The sequence below is a fragment of the Centropristis striata genome, chromosome 13, assembly GCF_030273125.1.
Source record: "Centropristis striata isolate RG_2023a ecotype Rhode Island chromosome 13, C.striata_1.0, whole genome shotgun sequence".
NCBI lineage: Eukaryota > Metazoa > Chordata > Actinopteri > Perciformes > Serranidae > Centropristis > Centropristis striata.
In genome coordinates this window covers 15651936-15671486 of record NC_081529.1, presented here as the reverse complement: position 1 = coordinate 15671486, position 19551 = coordinate 15651936, and the positions used below count along the sequence as shown (strand labels likewise).

Genomic DNA, 19551 nt, shown 5'->3' with positions numbered 1-19551 from the left:
AAAAGGGTTCTGCAAGAGTGAGTGTGGAGATTGGGATGGGGCCATAATCCGCCCATGTGGGTGCTTATTTGTGTAGTTTAGACTTAGCTTTACCTTTCAGGCGCCCAGTTGCACATGCAGGTGTAAAAATGCTCCACTAGATGTCACTATTGTCAAGTGAACTCATGAGGGATTTTGATATCTATTTAACCAGAGCCACTGAACAGAGACACTATTGTACAAAAGGAAAGAGATTTTATTCACATTTTGTCCCTTTTATTAATTACAGAGGAAAGGCTAGGAAAGGTCCAGCTTATGGAAAAAAAAGATGATTTAATGGTAGCAGGAAGGAGCGGAGGGAAAGAAATCGAAGACTTGAATGTTTTCTTTCGTCCCTTTCACTCCACTCCTTTCAGTCGTTAATTTTTTTCTCTCCACTTTTCAAGGAAAAAGTTGTCGTCACTTTCAGGAGATAACTTTTTCCTTTCTAACCTGCAAATGCTCTCCCTCCTCTCACCTTTTCCACCCAAGAGGACATCTTCAAAATTTGGAATGAAGTCCTCATCATATTTTGTGTGCCCCCCTCCCAGTAGTAAAACTGTCTCAGATACTGAGGGAAGCGGAGGGACACGTTTCATTCACACAAACACAGAAGTGGATGCGACTGGGCAGACAGAGATGTAGAGGTGAGAAGACAGAAGATGGTTGCAAGGAAAGAGAAAAAGGTTTTTGAGAAAAGCTTGTGGATGGAAATTATGTTACAGGATAATTTTATTGAAAATCACCCCTATTCCCCATAAGCAAACATAGACACCCATGGGCATCAACCCTGTCATTTGTCAGTGTGACAAGTCTTTGGTTGGAACACAATGGCTGAGCGCATGGGTTTACACAAGAGGTGAGTGAGGAGGAAGAGGAGGAAGGAAAAGGCAAGGAAGGCAGAATAGCAAAGGGATTGCTGTCTTTATTGTCTTCTAGCTTTCTCTTTACTCCTCCTTCTCCTCTCCGTGTGTGATGACGTAGCAGATGTTCTTGTAGTCTACGTTGCCGGCAACATCTGGGGGGAAGGCGGACCACATGTTCTTAATCTGATGGAGAAAATGAGGGTTGGGAAGTCAGCATGGCAGGGATTCCTTTAAACAAAACTTTAAACAAATATGTCCCTCTTTAACCACGTAACACACTTTACTATAGGTACTCTATGAATAGTGTACTGTAGATGATAAGAATAACCCTCCTAGTGATTTCCCTCCAAAATGGTCTGTCCAGTGAAAAATATGCCATCTAACAAGTGATGAGTGCAGGTATATAACATACTTCAGTCTCCATCAAGGCTCAATAGGAGCTAATTATTCTGGAACAGGAATGCACCATGTGTTTTAAAAACTGAATTTGTTTCAGGCCAATATAGACATAAAGGCAGTATTTCTGTATTTATTCCCTGTATTCCCTTGCTTTTTGTAAAGTATATTCAATTAATGCAAACAACATGCAGAATTCCTCGAACAGGTTCGAGATTTTACCTCTTCCTTGGTGAACCTGTCGCACTGAGTGGTCAGGAGCTCCTCAAGGCTGGAATGAAACAGACAGATTTGGGGAGTTAAAATTCTGAACTGATCTTATTTTTATACTTATGGTGAAGATTAAAATTTCAGAAAAGGCTCACAATTCCTTCTTGATGCTTCCAGTACCCTCGGGGTCCAGGACCTTGAAGGCGGTAAGGATAACGTCCTCGGGGTCAGCACCTGGTGAGGACAAGACAGAGGTTAGTTCACCTTTGAACTGACTGAAAATGTTGAAAGAAGCATTCATTACTTCAGCAATACCACACAACAAAAATACTATATAATGAGTTAAGGTTCTGCATTGAAAAAGAAAACTATAGATGTATAAATAGAAGTAAATAATGGTAAAAGTACTTATCATACAAAACAGCATCAAGCATTACTATATTATTGTATTATTGAATCATTATTATTTATGTATTAATATTGTGGAAGACATTTCATTTTGTAGTTGGTTTAGGCATTTTAACTACTTACTTTATACACTGTTGCATCATGACAATGTATCACATGTTAAGTATTAATGTAAATAGATATACTGGAGTAAAAAGTAAAATCTTTCCACCTGAAATGTAGTGGAGGTCTAAAGTAGCATGAAATGGAAATACTCAAGTATAGGTACCACAAAATTGCACTTTGGTACAGCACTTGAATAAATCTACTACCACTGACGTCTAAATCTATGTGACTCAACTTAAGTCTAATGTAAATAATGTAAAACACACAACATTTTCAGAGTGACAGTTGATGCAAATTAGACGCCCACCCTTCAGCTTCTCTCCGAACATGGTGAGGAAGACGGTGAAGTTGATGGGGCCGCTGGCCTCCTTGATCATGGCCTCAAGCTCCTCATTCTTCACGTTCAGCTGGCCTAAACAGCCAAAGAAATTGGATTAGTACCATGAAACACATGGTGACAGACACTATTCTGCTGTACATTTATCCCATAACCACTCACCCATTGAAGCCAGCACGTCCCTCAGATCATCTTTGCTGATGATACCGTCTCTGTTCTGGTCAATGATTGTGAAAGCCTAAGACGAAAAGAAGCAGACTGTGTTTATTACTTTAAGGAAGCACTTCAGATGGGGAGATGGGCTGTGTGGACAGACAGGGTGAGACCTCTTTACACCCTCTGTCATCACTTTGTCCATTACAGTAACAGCTGGCAAGTGTCTTTGACACAGTGCTTTACAAATGTTGTTAGAGGATATTGTGCAAGAAATAGGCTGCACCCGAGAAGTCAGTTTGGCCTTGAGGAGGGGTGGGTGGGGATGCTTAAGGTACCCCGAGTCTTTTCTTACATGTTAATTTAGGAAAGTATCATCAGGGAACAGCTGTCTGATCTGCTCACCCTGTGCAACTTACGTCTATGAAACTTAAGATACCCTCTTGGACTTGAACTTGAATTCACTTCTCACCTCCCACCCTCTCTTCCTATTTCTCTCTCTCTCTCTGTCACACACACACACACACACACACACACACACTCACTCACACACTGGCAGATTAAAAAAAAAAATCTCCCCCTGGCTGCTATCTTTCCATCCGTGCAACATGCTAAGATCACCCTAATCATCATGTCATACATTCCCAAAGTGGCACTCAAGAAACCTGTATCACTTATCGCAAGAGGCATGTTTCCTCTATTCACAGTACATATCCCTTGACAACACATTGAAAACACTGACACCATCATTATCCAATCTCTTGGCCGCACATCCTTATAAAATCACATCTCTCTGACCTCCTTCAACTCCTACTTACACCCCTGACTTTTTCCTCCCTATCCTTCTCTGCTCATCAAACCAAAGAGAGATATGAGATTGAATACATTTGCAAGTTTTGAAAACATGAAATGTGTTCTCCTTTCCTATTCCTCCTCACAATATCTGTTTTGCACTAAAATACGCCTATCAAGGTCCATTTGTTCTGCATGGCCTCGCAGACTTCAGCACGAGCCTTAAGGAGATGTCTGAGTGACAACTGGGGGCGAGGTCAAAGGTGAAAAACATGTGGAGGGCTTCAGATGGTGACAGAAATTTCAGAGCTCCTCCTAATGACATTCTCATGATGATTAAATTGTCAGGGGAGAAGAGGGGGCGCACGCAAAATAGCAACTGCTTTGAAAATGGATCCAAGAGCCGCTTTAACCAAAATCTAATTTCGGTCACTGGCTCCAAGAAATTTAACTGAAACTACAACAGCTTTAATTCAGAATTCAAGGCTTTTTACATCCATCTATTGATTAACCAGAAGTAACACAACGAAGCTGCCATGAATGATGCTCATAAAAAGCTTCAGTAGGGGTAGAGCGTCGCTGTTTTGCTGTAAAAACCTCACCTCTTTGTACTCCTGAATCTGGCTCTGCTCAAACATGGAGAACACATTGGAGGAGCCACCGTCTCCTGCTGCTGCCCTCCTCTTGGCTTTCTTTGGTGACTGGAGGACACAAACACAAGTGAAATCTTTCATTAGATGCGTCAATATTTTGGTTAAAACTCAAAGTGATGCTACTGGCAGAGGTTCCCAACTTTTTTGGCTTGTAACCTATGAATTTTACACAATGTTTACCTACATATATCCACCAAAAACAGTGATTTTTTCCCCTTTAAATATTTATTTCTTAATTTGTAAATTTGGCAGAAGCCCAATAGGGTAAAACTACAAACAGAAAAAGGTAGTCATTTTGTGTATCAGAACAATATTTTTGATCTTTCCTGTCCTGTCAAACGTGCCATGACGCCTCAGATTTATGTTAAAGAGGTTTTGACACCTGGGTTGGTAAGCACTGCTCTAGCTTCAGGTTCGATTCTCATGTTAAGAGAGATATGACTAGCAATATGAGATGCATTTGGTTTGTTAGCAAGTGTGTTTTAAAAAAATATACTTTTCCATAATTTTAACCTGCAGATGTTTGAGACTGGCATGCAATCTCAAGTGGATTGTGTACAACTAGAATTTAGCAACACAAGCATCCTTAAAACTGCATCACCGACTATCCAAAAATCCACCAAAAAAATGTCCAAAATGACTTGATCTACTGCAAGTGATGACAAGTGCTCCCATCTTTTTTGTTAGCATTACTTAAAGGTTTTTCAAAAAAGCATCAAAAAGTAGATTTAATCCATAAGGTTGGTTTTATTCCCCTGTAGATATTTCCACCAGTTGATGTGGCAAAACTGGTACTCACCATCTTGAGACGGTTTGAGAGGTTTGGCTGATCAAGAAGGAGAAGATCGTGTGAAGCCGCGTTATACGTACATCCCCGGGGGCTTTTATACCCCTCCGCAGGCCAATCTAACTTTAGCCACAGCCTCAAGTTTGGATGGGAATAAAAAAGAGAGAGAGGGTGAGAGGGGAGAAGAGAGAGAGGATGGCCAAGGATGAACTGATGGCCAAAGTGAAGGAGACAGAATGGCGGGACAGCGTATCACCTTACAGGAGATCAGAAATAGACCCAGGAGTCTTGGAATTAAGTAAACCTGATAGCTAGGGGACCATGTTGCAGGTTTGCAGTCCCACGTGGACTAATAAGGACATTCGGGACATAGATGCATATTGGACCGCTGGACAGTGTCTCTCCACCCTCCTTCTGTCCACCTCCATCTGCCGGCAGAGACGCTCAGCAGCACTCGCTGACTTTATTTTTGGTTTGTGATGTCCAATGCTATATTACGGACCGAGATACAAGCAATGTTTAACCTCAGCAACTGATGCAGCTCTTACCCTGTATGTGCACAGCTCGGCTATTTAAAGTTGCAATGATGCTAAAATCAGATTGTCCATATGTATATGATGTCTAATAGACATTATGATGAGATGATCTCCGTAATAAGACCAAGTATGTACTATCACAGAAGAGCATCTGGCTCATTCCAAAATATCATCTCATTAAAATATCTCTTGACACAACAAACAATATGGAGGAACCAATATTTATTGTTTGCCTTTAAAAAGCAGCACACTGCAATATATTTTTTACATCGCATTGGATAAAAGTGTCTGCTAAATGACATTGTAGATTGTAGAATATTTAAAATAACTGGGTCGAAATAGAATTAATTATAATGAATTATAAATCTTGAATTGTATTTATGTATCAGTGTGTATATCATACTCTAAGACTATTTTCTGATATTTTCTGCTTTCTGATATTTTCTGCTACTGGGCTTCTGTTTATCTTTTTCAATTGTTGACATGTTTATTTATACATTTTTCTTTCTTTTTTTTACTCTCATTCTACTCTAGTATCATACATAGGGGGTATTGACAGAATAATTAATTTAATTAATATAAATTATGAATAAAGAAATATATATAACTTAAGTTGTGACTATCTCCTCTTTCAAGATTTTATTATTAGATTATATTAGTGATAGAAAAATTAAAGATAACTTAATCAGCTAAGGATACCTAAAATCAGCATTGTGTTTGGCACTGCTGTCATTTTCATTATTATCTTTGAATATAAAGCACAAGAAAGTAAGAATAAATAAATAAAAGGAATTAAAATCCAGGAGGCAAGAGGCAATAAAAGAAAAGAAAATACATTAATAAATAAAATTATTGTGTAATTAGATAATTTGGATATTTTTTTTTTTACATTTAATTTGTAATTTAAAATAGTCTTAATTTTAGCCTTTTACATTGTTTTGTGTTTTATGCTATTTATTTATATATTTTTTTAAAGTTTGTTCATATATTTTTTTAAATTTAAATAAAAAAATAAATTTTAAAAGAACTTGTAACTTTGACTGTTGGATAAATGTACTTGAGTATGACGCACAATATTTTTCTCTGAAAGTCTAAGCACCCCACAGATTACTGCTGTGGGCTCAGCGGTGGTTTATAAATGTGGACGTCTTGTTTCTGTTTCCTGTCTAGTTTTTATATCTTGGGGACAGTCTTGTTTTGTCACCAGTGTTAACAAACAACATCATGCCAGTCAAGTGAAAGCCCCATTAACCCTGTTTCAGTCCTGTCCTGCTTTCTCATCAGGACAAAGGTGTGTGTTTGGTGATTGGTCTCAGTCATGAACACTTTCCCACCTGTTTGCCCTCCGCGACCCCCCCTCTGTACCCACCGTCTACCCGCCATTCCTCCCCCTTAAATATACAGGGATTACTTGGCAGGGTGATGGCAGCAGACATTCCCAGAAGTCCATGAAAGGGACAGCTGAGGGCGACCAAAATAGCTAAATAAACTTGACGGTCTGCCATTGCGCTAAGAACAAAATGCTTTCCTTCATAGTTTTGTCAGTTTTTCATGGAAGCCCATTTCCACCATAAAAACAAGATGAAAGCGTAGCCTTATGATAAAATAAACACAAGCATTGTAAGTGATTATAGTGAGAAACTTTCTTGAAATAATCCAAATATTGACTTCATATCTCAAAATGACTCAGTATTTTTCAAATAATGAGTAATTGTCATTATTTTGCAAATGTCAGCCATTATATTGAGATACTTAGTCATAATCTAAATTAAGATTCCCATGGCAGAAATGTGCTTTCTAAAGGTTTTACATCCAAATTTACCTCAGACACAATGCCTTTTCATTTCATTAACAGCTTTGTTAATCTTCTCTATTGGAGGACTTTATTTTTGCCCCTCTTTGAGCTCTCTGGTCTGGATTGTTTGTGTTTCCACTGATCTCTCTATCATGAGTCATGTCACTGGTCTTTGCTGGTTTCCACTCGGTAATTCAGATTAGACGGACATTTATTTAGCCTGGGCGTTCAGAACATCCAGAGCCCGACGCTGTAGCTGTCAGACCTCCTTTGACCTTTGACCCTAGTTGCAATTGATTGTCACCACTTGTTGCAGGAAGGAAATATGTGACAGCAAATGTTTTGACTGTGTTTGAACTTCATAATAAAACTTCCTCAGTTGCTCTCTTACATTAAGAAAACAGTAATTTCTTATTTATTTTTCTGAAAATATATTGTATTATTATTTTATATGTCTTTTTAGATATACTATTTACGCTTTTTCTACAATGGAGCTTCCCAAAGTAAAAACTGTCATGATCGTACTTGTATTGTGATAATGAACATCTCCTAAATATTGCATCTATTGAAAAAAGATTTGGCCAACTCCATGTTATGAGTCACAGTAATCATTAAGAATAAGTTGTGATATCTGAAACTTTTCACAGACGTGTCATCTGCAGCAGTTTACTGACTTTACAACGGTTGTAAAAAACACTAAGTGGTGACCCGTCACTAAGTGTTTACACCCTGTTATTGTGAGGAAATGTTTCCATACAATTGTGAGGACGTTTCACGGGGTCGGCGGTGTAACGTGACACATGTAGCCACGCTCCTCCGCAGCCATCTATCACTTTTTAGGTGATTGGTATGTCTGTCTGAAGGGTCAGGTATGTGGAGAAGCTCCCAGCTTGTCCCATGGAGGAAGACATGCCTGACATCTGACATGTCAGACGTCAGAGCTGTATGTTTTACTCTGGTGTGTTTGAATACCAACCAGCCTCAGGTTGCCCTGTTTTGTTATTTGACTCCATATAGGATTGTGCTCCATGAATCACCGTACAGTAAATTTTGAGTTTAAGGAAAGGACAGGTGTCAGCTTTTGCTTTTTTCCAGTCTGCTACTAATGTGAATTCCAAGAGGGCTGAATGAACAGTTTATTAATAAGCGTATCAAACATTCACATTGTTTGTCTCATAATCAGTGTCTTTGTTTTATTAATCCAGTGGATTCAATGGAAATTACAGTCAGACATTTTCTAATGATCCCAGTAAATGAGTGGATAATTCAATTAAAGGCACTCAGTTTCCCAAAGTATTTAACATGACAGTTTTAGATCCAGTTGTATTATTTTTGTCTCTTGCATACTTAATTGCATACATTGTGCTATTTCTGACTAAATCACACCGCTTACACACTAATCAGTTCATTCACTCCAACAGACTGTACCTGCAGTGCCCTCTGCTGTTTACCTTCCTACACTGACTCACTCGCTCATTTACTTTATAAATGAAACTGCACTATCAGCTAAGAATAATACTTTAGAATAGTTTATTTTTTACTATAAAATAGACAAAAAAATTGTCTCATGGTTATTTCTATTACTGTACTCAAACATGAAAGTCATGGGTCCAACTCTTCTCCCCCCCCCTGCTAAGAGTTTGTGCTTTATACTGAAGATACTGTTTATACTGTTCCCATGCCTCCCCCTTTGATTTCACACTCATAAACACCCATTCAATAGTTTGACCACAACCAAATCAGCTGTCACAGATTAATGGCTGCGTATGTGAACACATTGATTATGAGACATTTAAGTCAGCAGACCAATTTAATGTTACATGCAATGAAAAATAAATAATACATTTAGCTTAATACTGCACCAAACAGCCTTTCTATGTTATGGGTAAAACAAATAAGTACACTACATGGGAGTACACACTGCTTAGGGAACTGCAGGCATATCTTCAATGCAACTAGCAGCAGGTGTGCAGGTTCCAATTAGCAGGGACATGAGAACACCTGCGCTATTAATAAATCAAAATGTCTGCTGTGAAAAGGCCAACTTTATGGTAGTTTCACACACATTCTTTTTTTTGTGCTTGCCTCAAGGATTCTAGCAAAAATCATGCTTAGATTGAGCTGAATGTTCCAAATCCCATTTTTTTAGACTTCAATTACATACAGTGGAATGTTCTAGCAATTTTATACAAATGTTCCTTGTTCTTCTTTCAGGAACACATTGTATTAAACATGTATGTAACTAGAATATGAAAGCCATGTTTATCATAAGAAAACAATATATAATAATATATAATACTCTTTGCTTAATACTGCTTCGTAACATCTTTTTTTAAAAACCTTTTCATTGCAGTGCATGAATAGCTGCTCAGGGAAGTATTATGCATTTAGCAGCAGGTGTGCAGATCCCAATTAGCAGGGAGTAAATGAGAAGAAACAAGGGATAGGTGTTTTTCATGGATGGTGCCTCCAGGACGGAAGGGGCACCGACAGTAGGCACTCCACCCATTTGGTGGGTGTTTCAGAGTTGTTACCCAGTCAGAAGTGATGTTTATATTATTATTATATATACTTCAGTACTTAACTGTTCTAAGACATCTCATGTATACATTTTTTTGCTATCATGACATAAAACATACATTTGACGAAACCTTTACCTGGTAAAAAGGCAGGATGTACAATGCACCACCATTTTTGTTTATATCAATGTTTGCTTAGTTTTTTATGATATGTCACACTTTGAATAGAACAGAAAGATTGTGAATTTTGTGGAAAAACAATCCTGTAAATCCTGTAAAAAAAAAAGCTGTATCAGGACACTGCCCTATTGTCCAAAAGGTGTAGATGTGGAGACACCAGCAGTACCTGAACTTCGGATGCTTGTTGTGCTGATTCTTTGCTTGTTTTTTGTTGAATCCTGTGCACACTTTAAGGCCATACCTACAACACTTCCCACTTCCTACACACTCCCTCTCACTTCCTCTTAAAATGTCTCTAACCGTCAGTTTATTTTCACCCCAGGTCGATGAGATCTCCATCACTGGGTTCCTCTTCTGCTTGTCGGCTCCTCAGCCACTCCTCCCTCGCTTTCTTCACCTCCTGGCCGTAATAATCATGAAGTTTGCTGAAGTCCTCGAGAGGATCAAAACCCACCAAAGGCCATTCGCCGTACAAAGGTGCCGGTCCATTAAGCGGTGTGACGTGAGCATTCCTCCTGTGCCACAATTTGGGGGACTTTTTAGCCACCACTTTGTTGGGTATTGATGGTGCTTGTAAAACAGTGCCAGCACTGAAGCTTCTCCCCTCTCTGACCACTGCTGTCGGCCCCTGAAAGGGGAAGAAACTGGCGGTCGACTGTTTGAGGCCAGAGGAGCTGTGACGGGATTCACCAGAGCCTTGTTGCTGTTTAGCTTCTGAAAAAGGAAAACAGGGAAATTAACAAAGACAGGCCTCATAATAAGTATGTGTATCACACTTTTCCTGAAGGAATAGTTGCCATTTGGGAAATATTTCTCTCATTTTCTTGCAGAGTTAAAGTAAAAAAAACAAAGTTTTAAAATGGCAACATACATTTTTACAGGGGGTTATGTGCTGGACTACAATCTTGAATCAGAACAGTACATTTCTGTAGTCTGTCTGTCACCTTGCAGCTGCTTGGAGCCAAGCAGATATTTGTAAACTCACTTGCTCTAAAATTATAGATTTGGCACAGAATAACTCCCATTAACTTCTATAGAAATATGTATTGTCAGCAGTAAACAGAATAGAGCCACACAACACACCTTCATACTGTCTCCCCAAGTCTCTCACCAGCAGGGAGAGGTAACAGTGGCTGGCTGAGAGCAAAGCTTTCACCCAGCTCTCTTGAGTCTGAACATCCCCTGCTGCAAATCTGTAGGTTTTGAGTCCGGGCCCTTCAAACACAAGGGAGAAGGAAAACTGTCCTTCTGACTCCGAGCGCCGGACTGCACACCCCTCCAGCACAATGACGCCCAGCAGGTGTCGGTCAGCCGGGCGCTCCTGGTAGAAAAGCAGGTTGGCCTTCAGGACAAACCACCGCCGCTGGTAGGTGGCATTTCTCTCTTTCTATGAAGAAAGATGTCAAAGGAAAGCAGCATCATTGCATTTGTTGTGTAGAAAACAATACTCACGATTTAGTTATTTCATCTTTTCTGGGTCTTATTTTTATACAAACCTTTTTGTAAAGATATCCCTCCTTATCAACCGGAGAGGTGCATGATAGGTAATGGGTCAAAATCTTCTCATGGAGCTTCATCACAACAGCTAAACAAGAAAAAGTGCTTTTGTGTTCAGAATGTAAAATATATTAAAACATTGGCAAGAAGGGGGAAAATAATTTCACTTTCGAAACATCAACAGTTAATGTTCTCAGTTGCTAAACACTGTTAAAAGAAGCATGGAACATGTTTAAGGCATGAAATCAGAATGACTGTATACTTTACTTACAATAAAAAAAATATTATAAGTTATATAAATTATAAGTTATATATACAAGTTTATCAGTTTGAACATTATAAGTATTGCCTTTAGACAGCATCCCAACTTTTGGGGAAATCAGGTTTAACTATGCTAATCTGTTTCCGTTTACTGAATCTAAAATTATTGGTAGAAACATTCAAATTTTGCATTTTATATTGCTGTTACTATTTCTTGTAATTTGCCACCTGGAGAATGCCACTTTGAGGCAATTCCCCTTCACATTGCTTTTCTTATTATAAACTGCATTCTTTTTCATTTTTTTAAATTGTGTAAATAAACTAAACTTAACTCCAAATACACTTAATTAGTAGAATATAAATTGCAATCAGTAATATTGACAATAACTAATAAAGTCGAGCTCATATCAGTGAAAACACATATGCTCCTTCCATAACTCTTATAGTGACTCAGACAGCAGCAACAGAATAGCAAACAGTGACTCAGACTTACCTCTGCCAATGCTAAATCCCTCACAGGGTCACTTCAACCATCCACACAGTCTTTACATTATTTACATTTACAGATCTCTTCTCTTCTTGGTTCCTCTGAGGTTCTAAACATGAAGCCAATTATTCTCCATCAGTGCGATGCATCCAGAACCAGACAATGTTTGAATGTATAGTTTCAGGTTACTACCACCGGTTCTCCCTCGGGTACAAGAGGACGAGTGTTGAAATATAAATAACTCGACCCACTTCCTGGTAACAAAATCCCGACATATTATATTCTCTCTCTCCTTTCTCGGCTTCTGAGCTGGTGGATCAGCCGAACCAAGCAGCCGCTGACGAGAGTTGCTACCTGGAAGTGAGATGCTGGATGTTGAAGTGGAGACCTGGTGTATTTGCCTCAGCTCTCTCACTTCTCCATTTTTTTAAATTTCTGATTAATTTTATTTTAATCTTTGGTGGTGTATAGAGCAAATGTAGCCTCGGTGGATGATTGATTCTTCAGGGAGTTTCATCAGCTTCTTTTAAGATATAAAGAAAATTTGTTTATGGCTGAATTAGATGTGCCAAGTTTTCCTTTTAAGAGCAAAGTCATGCTCGAATCTGTCCCTCTTTATTAATCTCTAAATAAGAATAACTTTTGTTAACACATTACATGACCTCTTGAAAATGTGCAGCCACATTTCTTTGCTTGCATCTATTTTTGACACGCACTAATCCTTTTTATCCTTAAGGGCCTCAAGGAATTCAAAATTTAAAGGTGAAGAGATTTACAAGGCCTTTTATACTTTGCAACACGTCTTCACAGTCTGAAACAATTTTCATAATCAACTTAAAGGTTAAAGGTTAAACCTGAATGCCAAGAATTTCAATTTATATATGCATGCAAATGAGGTGAATCCTGTCATTACTGCAGTGGGCTCAGTTTTAAAGCTACAGAGAAGATGCTGGTATGAAATTAAATTGAAAGATCTAAGGAATCCATTTGTACCTCATTGTGATATCTTGAAATAATCTGACATGGTCATTTTTAAAGGGGTCTCTTGACCTCTGAGCTCAAATATCCGAATTAAAATAGGGTCAGTGGGTACCCATGAGTCTCCTCTTTACATGTCTTAAATGTGAATACCATGCCGTTTTGAAATGCAGTGCAAATGTGTGTTTTTTTTCCTGCCTATTGTAGTTGAATATTTCTGCAATTTAACTTTTTTACTGGATTAAAATGAGTGAAGCATTAACAAATTAATGTGTATAACTTTAATGTTTATTTTTGTTATTGCATATTTTTTGTTAAGTATTTGAATCTGCAAGTAACTAAAGTTATGCAATTGAAGTGGGTAGTAAAAAATACAATATGTAGTGAAGTCGAAGTATGCAGTAGCATAAAAATCGAAAATACTCATACTATATAATACTCTAATTAAATTACAAGTACCTTTAAATTGTACTTAAGTGGGCTACAGTAATTTAGTAAATAAAATGACTTACACTTACACTCGTCACCAGGTGGTGGCGGTAATGTGCCGTATCGTTATTTACCAACTAGCACAGAAATTAAGAGAGGGTAGAAGAAGAATTCAAGCAGCGAAGAAGAAACGAAACGAACGACGTTTGAATTATTTTCAGGTTTTGACACACTTTCCAGCTAAATATCGGTTTATTCGCCTCATTTGCTTGTTTTCACACTAATATAATATACAGGTTACATTATAGTAGTTCACTAAGTGCAACAGTACCTGTAGCGAGAGTTTGCTCTATAATAACGGCTTTACGTCTTCTGCATGCGCTGCGTGTCTGCTAACATTTTTAGCAACAATGCTAACATGAGTTGTGTTGTAACCGCGCATATTCACACTGTTACAAGAATCTACTCTATGAAAGTGTGACAACGCCACTCACTGCCGTTGTAGTAGTCTTTGAGGAATAAAAGCGTCACTGTTTTGCCTTCTGTAGCACCATGTCGAAGAGGAAAGTAACATTTGAAGACGGCGACGGAGGGTTAGAGGCTGATGACGACATCCCAAACAAAAAGGTAGCAGTGTCCGTTTACAGCATTGTTTATAAACGAAAGATGAAATAAAATCACTAGTTGGTCAATTTAGAGTGTAGCTCGCCATGCAGTCATTCGTGGTGGAACTACTCAGATCCATTTAAAACTACAAATACCGCCGAAAATACCCTACTACAAGCAAAAGCCCTGCATCCAAACGTTACACGAGGAAGTGTTCTCAGCAAAATATAAAAAGCAATAGTAGTCATTGTGATTACTATTATATGTAATGCTTTTCCCCCCAATAAATATTACTATTGCGCAATGTGTAGGTTGCATTTTATTGTTGTAGATGTTTGAGTCTGTGTTATGTCTTGTTTAAATGCTAAATTTCTCTCCTGAGAGTTAATTACATTTCATCTTAAATTAAGACACCTCAACAAATAATGACTATTCTTGATATAAAACAAAGCTAGTCAAGCAGAAATACTGAAATTACCTAAATAGGATCAAAAGTCCTGTATTCCATACCTTAATAGATTTTCACATAAGACCTGAACGTATAAAGAAACACTTCATCCTTATTTGGAGTGACATTACATTACCATTCGTGAAACACTTGAGTAGATGTACTTGGTAATATTCCACCATTGCAACAACAGAATTTGTCAACTAAATGGTCACAAGTGAAGAAAATATACCTATTGTAATAATTACTTCATATGATGTGCTTTAAAAACATGTTTTAAGAAAGGCATCATGTCATTGTTTGTCTGTTATTAAATGTTTCTATTTGCATACTTTAAGATTAAGATACTCCCTTATTAATCCCACAACAGGGAAAGTCAACCTCTTCGTTTAATCCATCATTTACACACCAGTGAACACACACCATGCTAGGAGCAGTGGGCAGCACATTACTGCACCCGAACAGTAATGCAGTGGGGGGGCTAGGTGCCTTGCTCAAGGATTGTGACCGGTCAGTCCTGGGATCCGAACTTGCGACCCTTACCAGTTACAAGCTTGATTCTGTAACCTCTAAAGTTATTACATTGGCAGGCGCAGGAACCTTTCTGACTTGTCCATAATGGGGGTTTTCAGTGCACCTATCCCATAAGACTTTATAGGGCAGAAATACACTTTCTACCTGTCAAATCTGTATTACTTTTAATGTTGATAATATTTATCTTTTCTTTCTTCTATTGAACCAGAGTTGTGAGGCTGTGAGTGGACCAGGCTCCAGGTTTAAGGGCAAACATTCCCTTGACAGTGATGAAGAGGATGAAGGAGAGGACTCAAAAAGCAGCAGCAAATATGACATTCTGGCCAGTGATGATGTGGAGGGTAAGTCTTGTTTATTATTATGTGATAGATGGCAGAGAGGTGGCCTTGCTTACTTTGAAATGACATGGAGTTACAGTAATTATGTCACCTGCTGAGACCATGCTTGCTTTGTTTACAGGCCAAGAGGGAGCAACAATCGACTATGATGAGGGAGTTTCTATTACACCTTTCAATCTGGATGAGGAGATGCAGGAAGGGCATTTCGACTCGGAGGGAAACTATTTCATCAAAAAGGAAGAACAGATTAGAGACAACTGGCTGGACAACATCGACTGGGTAATTGTGATTCAGAAACTTCATGTCTGAAAACTTTTCAAGCAATGTGCAATAATGTAAGTTACTTCTTTCAGGTGAGAGTTAAAGAACAGCCTTTCAAACAAAAGAAGAAAGGTCTTGCAGCCAAACGGAAACGCAGAGTCGGTGATGAGGATGAGGCTGAGGAAGAGAAACAGAGAGAAGAGAAACAGGCAGACAAAGAAAATGACGAAGAAGAAGAGGAGGAGGAGGCAGAGCCTGCAGAAGACCCGCTGGCATCCTACACACAACACCAGCTCACTGAAGCTGTGGTCGAACTGCTGCTACCTGGGGAGACGGTGGCCAAGGCGCTCCGACGGCTGGGAGGCCTTGGAGGACAGAAAAAAGGGAAGCTGAGACAAGAGACTGAACCAACAGAGGAAACCAAAAGGGATGCAGAAAAACTCGACAGGCTCACAGCTTTAGCTGACAGATTGGTTGGATCTGGGATGTTTGAGATTTATCAGCAAACATATGAAAAACTGGCCTATTTGATGAAGAGCATGAGCAGCAAGCGACCAGCTGTGAGGGAGGGAGCCAGTGGTGATGAAGAAGAAGATGAACTGGACATGTTCGGAGATAAATTTGATGAGAAGCAAACCCGCAAAACAGATGATAAAGATGAAGAAGGCAGAAGAGGTTCCTCAGTGTTACTTGTATACATTTACCTTCAATAGTCCAAAAATCTCTTGTTTTGCTTAATCCAGTTTTGTCTTCTCAGTGAGTGATGAAGTGATGTGGGAGTACAAATGGGAAAATACAGATGATTCAGAAGTGTTTGGCCCCTTCACCAGTCAGCAGATGCAGGTAAAATCAAAAAGAGTTTGTGGGTGATACAGTTCACTAGTGGCAATGTTTTCTTTTGATATAATGGATATACATGGGAAAATATAGCACAAATTAGACAATGCAACCCTTCCATGTCTTTGTTTTCAGAACTTCTGCAGCCAGATGCCTGTAAATTCAGAAGTCTTATGTTTCACAAAGACAGAAATATGTGTCACATAAATGTCACATTTATAAACATAAACACACCTGATTTTGTTTTATGAATCTCAGTCATTGTAGAACTGGATGTAAATGCACGTGCCTTGTCTCCACCCCTACATAAAGACATAAATGGATGTAAAAAGTAGGGATGTACCCGAATCTGAATACTTCTTTCAAGAAAGCACAAATAATGTGACAAACAGATTGTTTTCTTTCAAAAGTTGGTCCATCATTATTCGGGGGGATTGCCTTTGCTTCGGCCATGATGTTTCTTGAAATTATATGAGGATGTGGAAGTATATATTTTTTTAATTATCTGCCAACATTAAATCAATTTGATGCTTTGAAGGCAACACACTGCTAATGAATATGTGGTTAGAAAATACAGTACTTGCTTGATTGAACTTGACCAATGGTATAAAGCACAGCCACTTCTGGTATTGGATCCAGATACAGAGACGGAGACAGATAATGTTGGTTAAACGTATACATATTACTGGATACAGATAATGACGTTACGGTTCACACTTTGCAGAAACACCTGTTTTTAGTTGGCAATTTAAAAAACAAAACGTGCCTTTCAAACCTTTGGGGTTGAGAGGGTTAAACATGAATGTTAAAGAAAGAAGACTAGTAACTGTAAAACACAATAAATAGAAAATTGTGGGTTACAGTTCTGGCAAGGGCTCAGAACTCAAATCCATAAAGAAGTATATTCTTAGAAAGATATTTTTGGTTATTTGTCATTATTTTCATGAATGGAATTAGGGAACCGTTACGTTTTTATCCTTATATTAGAATCGATTCCTGTTTTAAGTATAATTAACTAAATGCACATTGTATATATACTCATGCATTTAATAGCAACTTTATTTATTTATTTATCTTTGCAGACTAATTTAACTAAAAACTTACTAGCAAATCCCATTATGTTTATTAGATTATTGGGCTGCTGGCTGGTTCTAATTTTAACCTCAATCTGGCCAGGTTGGCTTTAATCTTCTTATTGTCTGTTTTCCAGGATTGGGTGGATGAAGGCTATTTCAGCACTGGTGTTTACTGCAAGAGGGTCGACCAGGAGGGCGCTCAGTTCTACAACTCCAATAGACTGGACTTTGAGCTGTACACATGATTTTAGTCCACGAATCAACAGTCACGCTTTGCCCTTAAACTTTCTTTAATCTTTTCAACTTGGGCTCTGGTCTGTCATTTTAACAGGGACTTTGTTTTCTGTACATTGTTTTTAAATAAATCAGTCATGTTTGTGGTGTTGCTAAAAGCCTTTTTTAATTTTTATTTTTTTGAACCAAATCACATTGTGGGTTAATTTTAAGGCTCATTAAGAACCAATTTTATTCTGATACTCAGAGTAGGGAAGAAGTTAGTGCTTTCAGAGTAATAGAACGTGGAGATGTTTATGGCACACAGCTTCAGGTAATCACATGGAGTATGGAAAAGATCAATCTGGAAATGTTTAGTGTGTCTAGAGTGATGTTAAGAAAATTGGCTTTCTAAGTTTAAAAAAAAATAAATTCAGGGTTCCAGGTTGTCAAATATGTGACTTTGCTGCTTCTTTTTTGCATATACAGTAGTGTTCAAAATAATAGCAGTCCAATGTGACTAACCAGATTAATCCAAGTTTTAGTATATTTTTTATTGCTACATGGCAAACAATTTACCAGTAGGTGCAGTAGATTCTCAGAAAACCAACAAGACCCAGCATTTGTGATATGCACGCTCTTAAGGCTGTGCAATTGGGCAATTAGTTGAAAGGGGTGTGTTTAAAAAAATAGCAGTGTCTGCCGTTGACTTTACAAACTCAAAACTATTTTGTACAAACTTTTTTGTTTCTAGGATTTAGCAATCCTGTGAATCACTAAACTAATATTTAGTTGTATGACCACAGTTTTTTATAACTGCTTCACATCTGTGTGGCATGGAGTCAACCAACTTGTGGCACCTTTCAGCTGTTAGTCCACTCCAAGATTCTTTGACAACATCCCACAATTAAGTTACATTTCTTGGTTTTGCTTCAGAAACAGCATTTTTGATGTCACCCTACAAGTTCTCAACTGGATTAAGGTCCGGGGATTGGGCTGGCCACTCCATAACATCAATGTTGTTGGTTTGGAACCAAGATTTTTCTGGTTTACTAGTGTGTTTGAGGTCATTGTCTTGTTGAAACACCCATTTCAAGGGCATGTCCTCTTCAGCATAATGCAACATGACCTCTTCAAGTATTTTGACATATGCAAACTGATCCATGATCCCTGGTATGCAATAAATAGGCCCAACACCATAGTAGGAGAAACATGCCCATATCATGATGCTTGCACCACCATGCTTCACCGTCTTCACTGTGTACTGTGGCTTGAATTCAGAGTTTGGGGGTCGTCTCATAAACTGTCTGCAGCCCTTGGACCAAAAAAAGAACAATTTTACTCTCATCAGTCCACAAAATGTTCCTCCATTTCTCTTTAGGCCAGTTTATGTGTTCTTTGGCAAATTGTAACCTCTTCTGCACATGCCTTTTTTTTTAACAGGGGGGGTTTCTTGTAGATAGATTAGCTTCACACAGACGTTTTCTAACTGTCACAGCACTTACAGGTAACTCCAGACTGTCTTTGATCATCCTGGAGCTGATCATTGGCTGAGCCTTTGTCATTCTGGTTATTCTTCCATCCATTTTGATGGTTGTCTTCCGTTTTCTGCCACGTGTCTCTGGTTTTGCTCTCCATTTTAAAGCATTGGAGATCATTTTAGCTGAACAGCCTATAATTGTTTGCACCTCTTTATGAGTTTTCCCCTCTCCAGTCAACTTTTTAATCAAAGTACGCTGTTCTTCTGAACAATGTCTTGAACGACCCATTTTCTTCAGGCTTTCAAAGAGAAATGCATGTTCAACAAGTGCTGGCTTCATCCTTAAATAGA

At 38.5% G+C, this 19551-nt stretch overlaps 3 protein-coding genes across 4 annotated transcripts; 1 reads left to right on the top strand and 2 right to left on the bottom strand.

The window, feature by feature from the left end:
• Positions 1-965: 965 nt before the first annotated feature.
• On the bottom strand, positions 966-6697 carry mylpfa (myosin light chain, phosphorylatable, fast skeletal muscle a). Its single transcript, XM_059348087.1, has 8 exons — positions 6596-6697; positions 4738-4848; positions 3888-3986; positions 2503-2578; positions 2311-2415; positions 1646-1724; positions 1503-1551; positions 966-1067 (listed from the first exon to the last, which is right to left on the bottom strand). Exons 1-8 carry the CDS (start codon positions 6695-6697, stop codon positions 966-968), a joined length of 723 nt encoding a protein of 240 aa, XP_059204070.1.
• Positions 6698-10068: 3371 nt separating this feature from the next.
• On the bottom strand, positions 10069-11332 carry pheta2 (PH domain containing endocytic trafficking adaptor 2). Its single transcript, XM_059347226.1, has 3 exons — positions 11252-11332; positions 10839-11142; positions 10069-10469 (listed from the first exon to the last, which is right to left on the bottom strand). Exons 1-3 carry the CDS (start codon positions 11330-11332, stop codon positions 10069-10071), a joined length of 786 nt encoding a protein of 261 aa, XP_059203209.1.
• A 1933-nt stretch (positions 11333-13265) lies between these two features.
• On the top strand, positions 13266-17931 carry cd2bp2 (CD2 (cytoplasmic tail) binding protein 2). 2 transcript variants are annotated; one of them, XM_059347224.1, is made up of 7 exons: positions 13266-13628; positions 13956-14034; positions 15204-15336; positions 15455-15612; positions 15687-16269; positions 16352-16437; positions 17642-17931. In XM_059347224.1, the coding sequence occupies exons 2-7, from the start codon at positions 13960-13962 to the stop codon at positions 17750-17752; spliced, it is 1146 nt and encodes a 381-aa protein (XP_059203207.1). In that variant the 5' UTR covers positions 13266-13628; positions 13956-13959; the 3' UTR covers positions 17753-17931. The 2 variants fall into 2 exon arrangements, with proteins under 2 accessions (XP_059203207.1, XP_059203206.1); XM_059347223.1 differs by having other exon boundaries at positions 13266-14034.
• The last annotated feature ends 1620 nt before the right edge of the window (positions 17932-19551 follow it).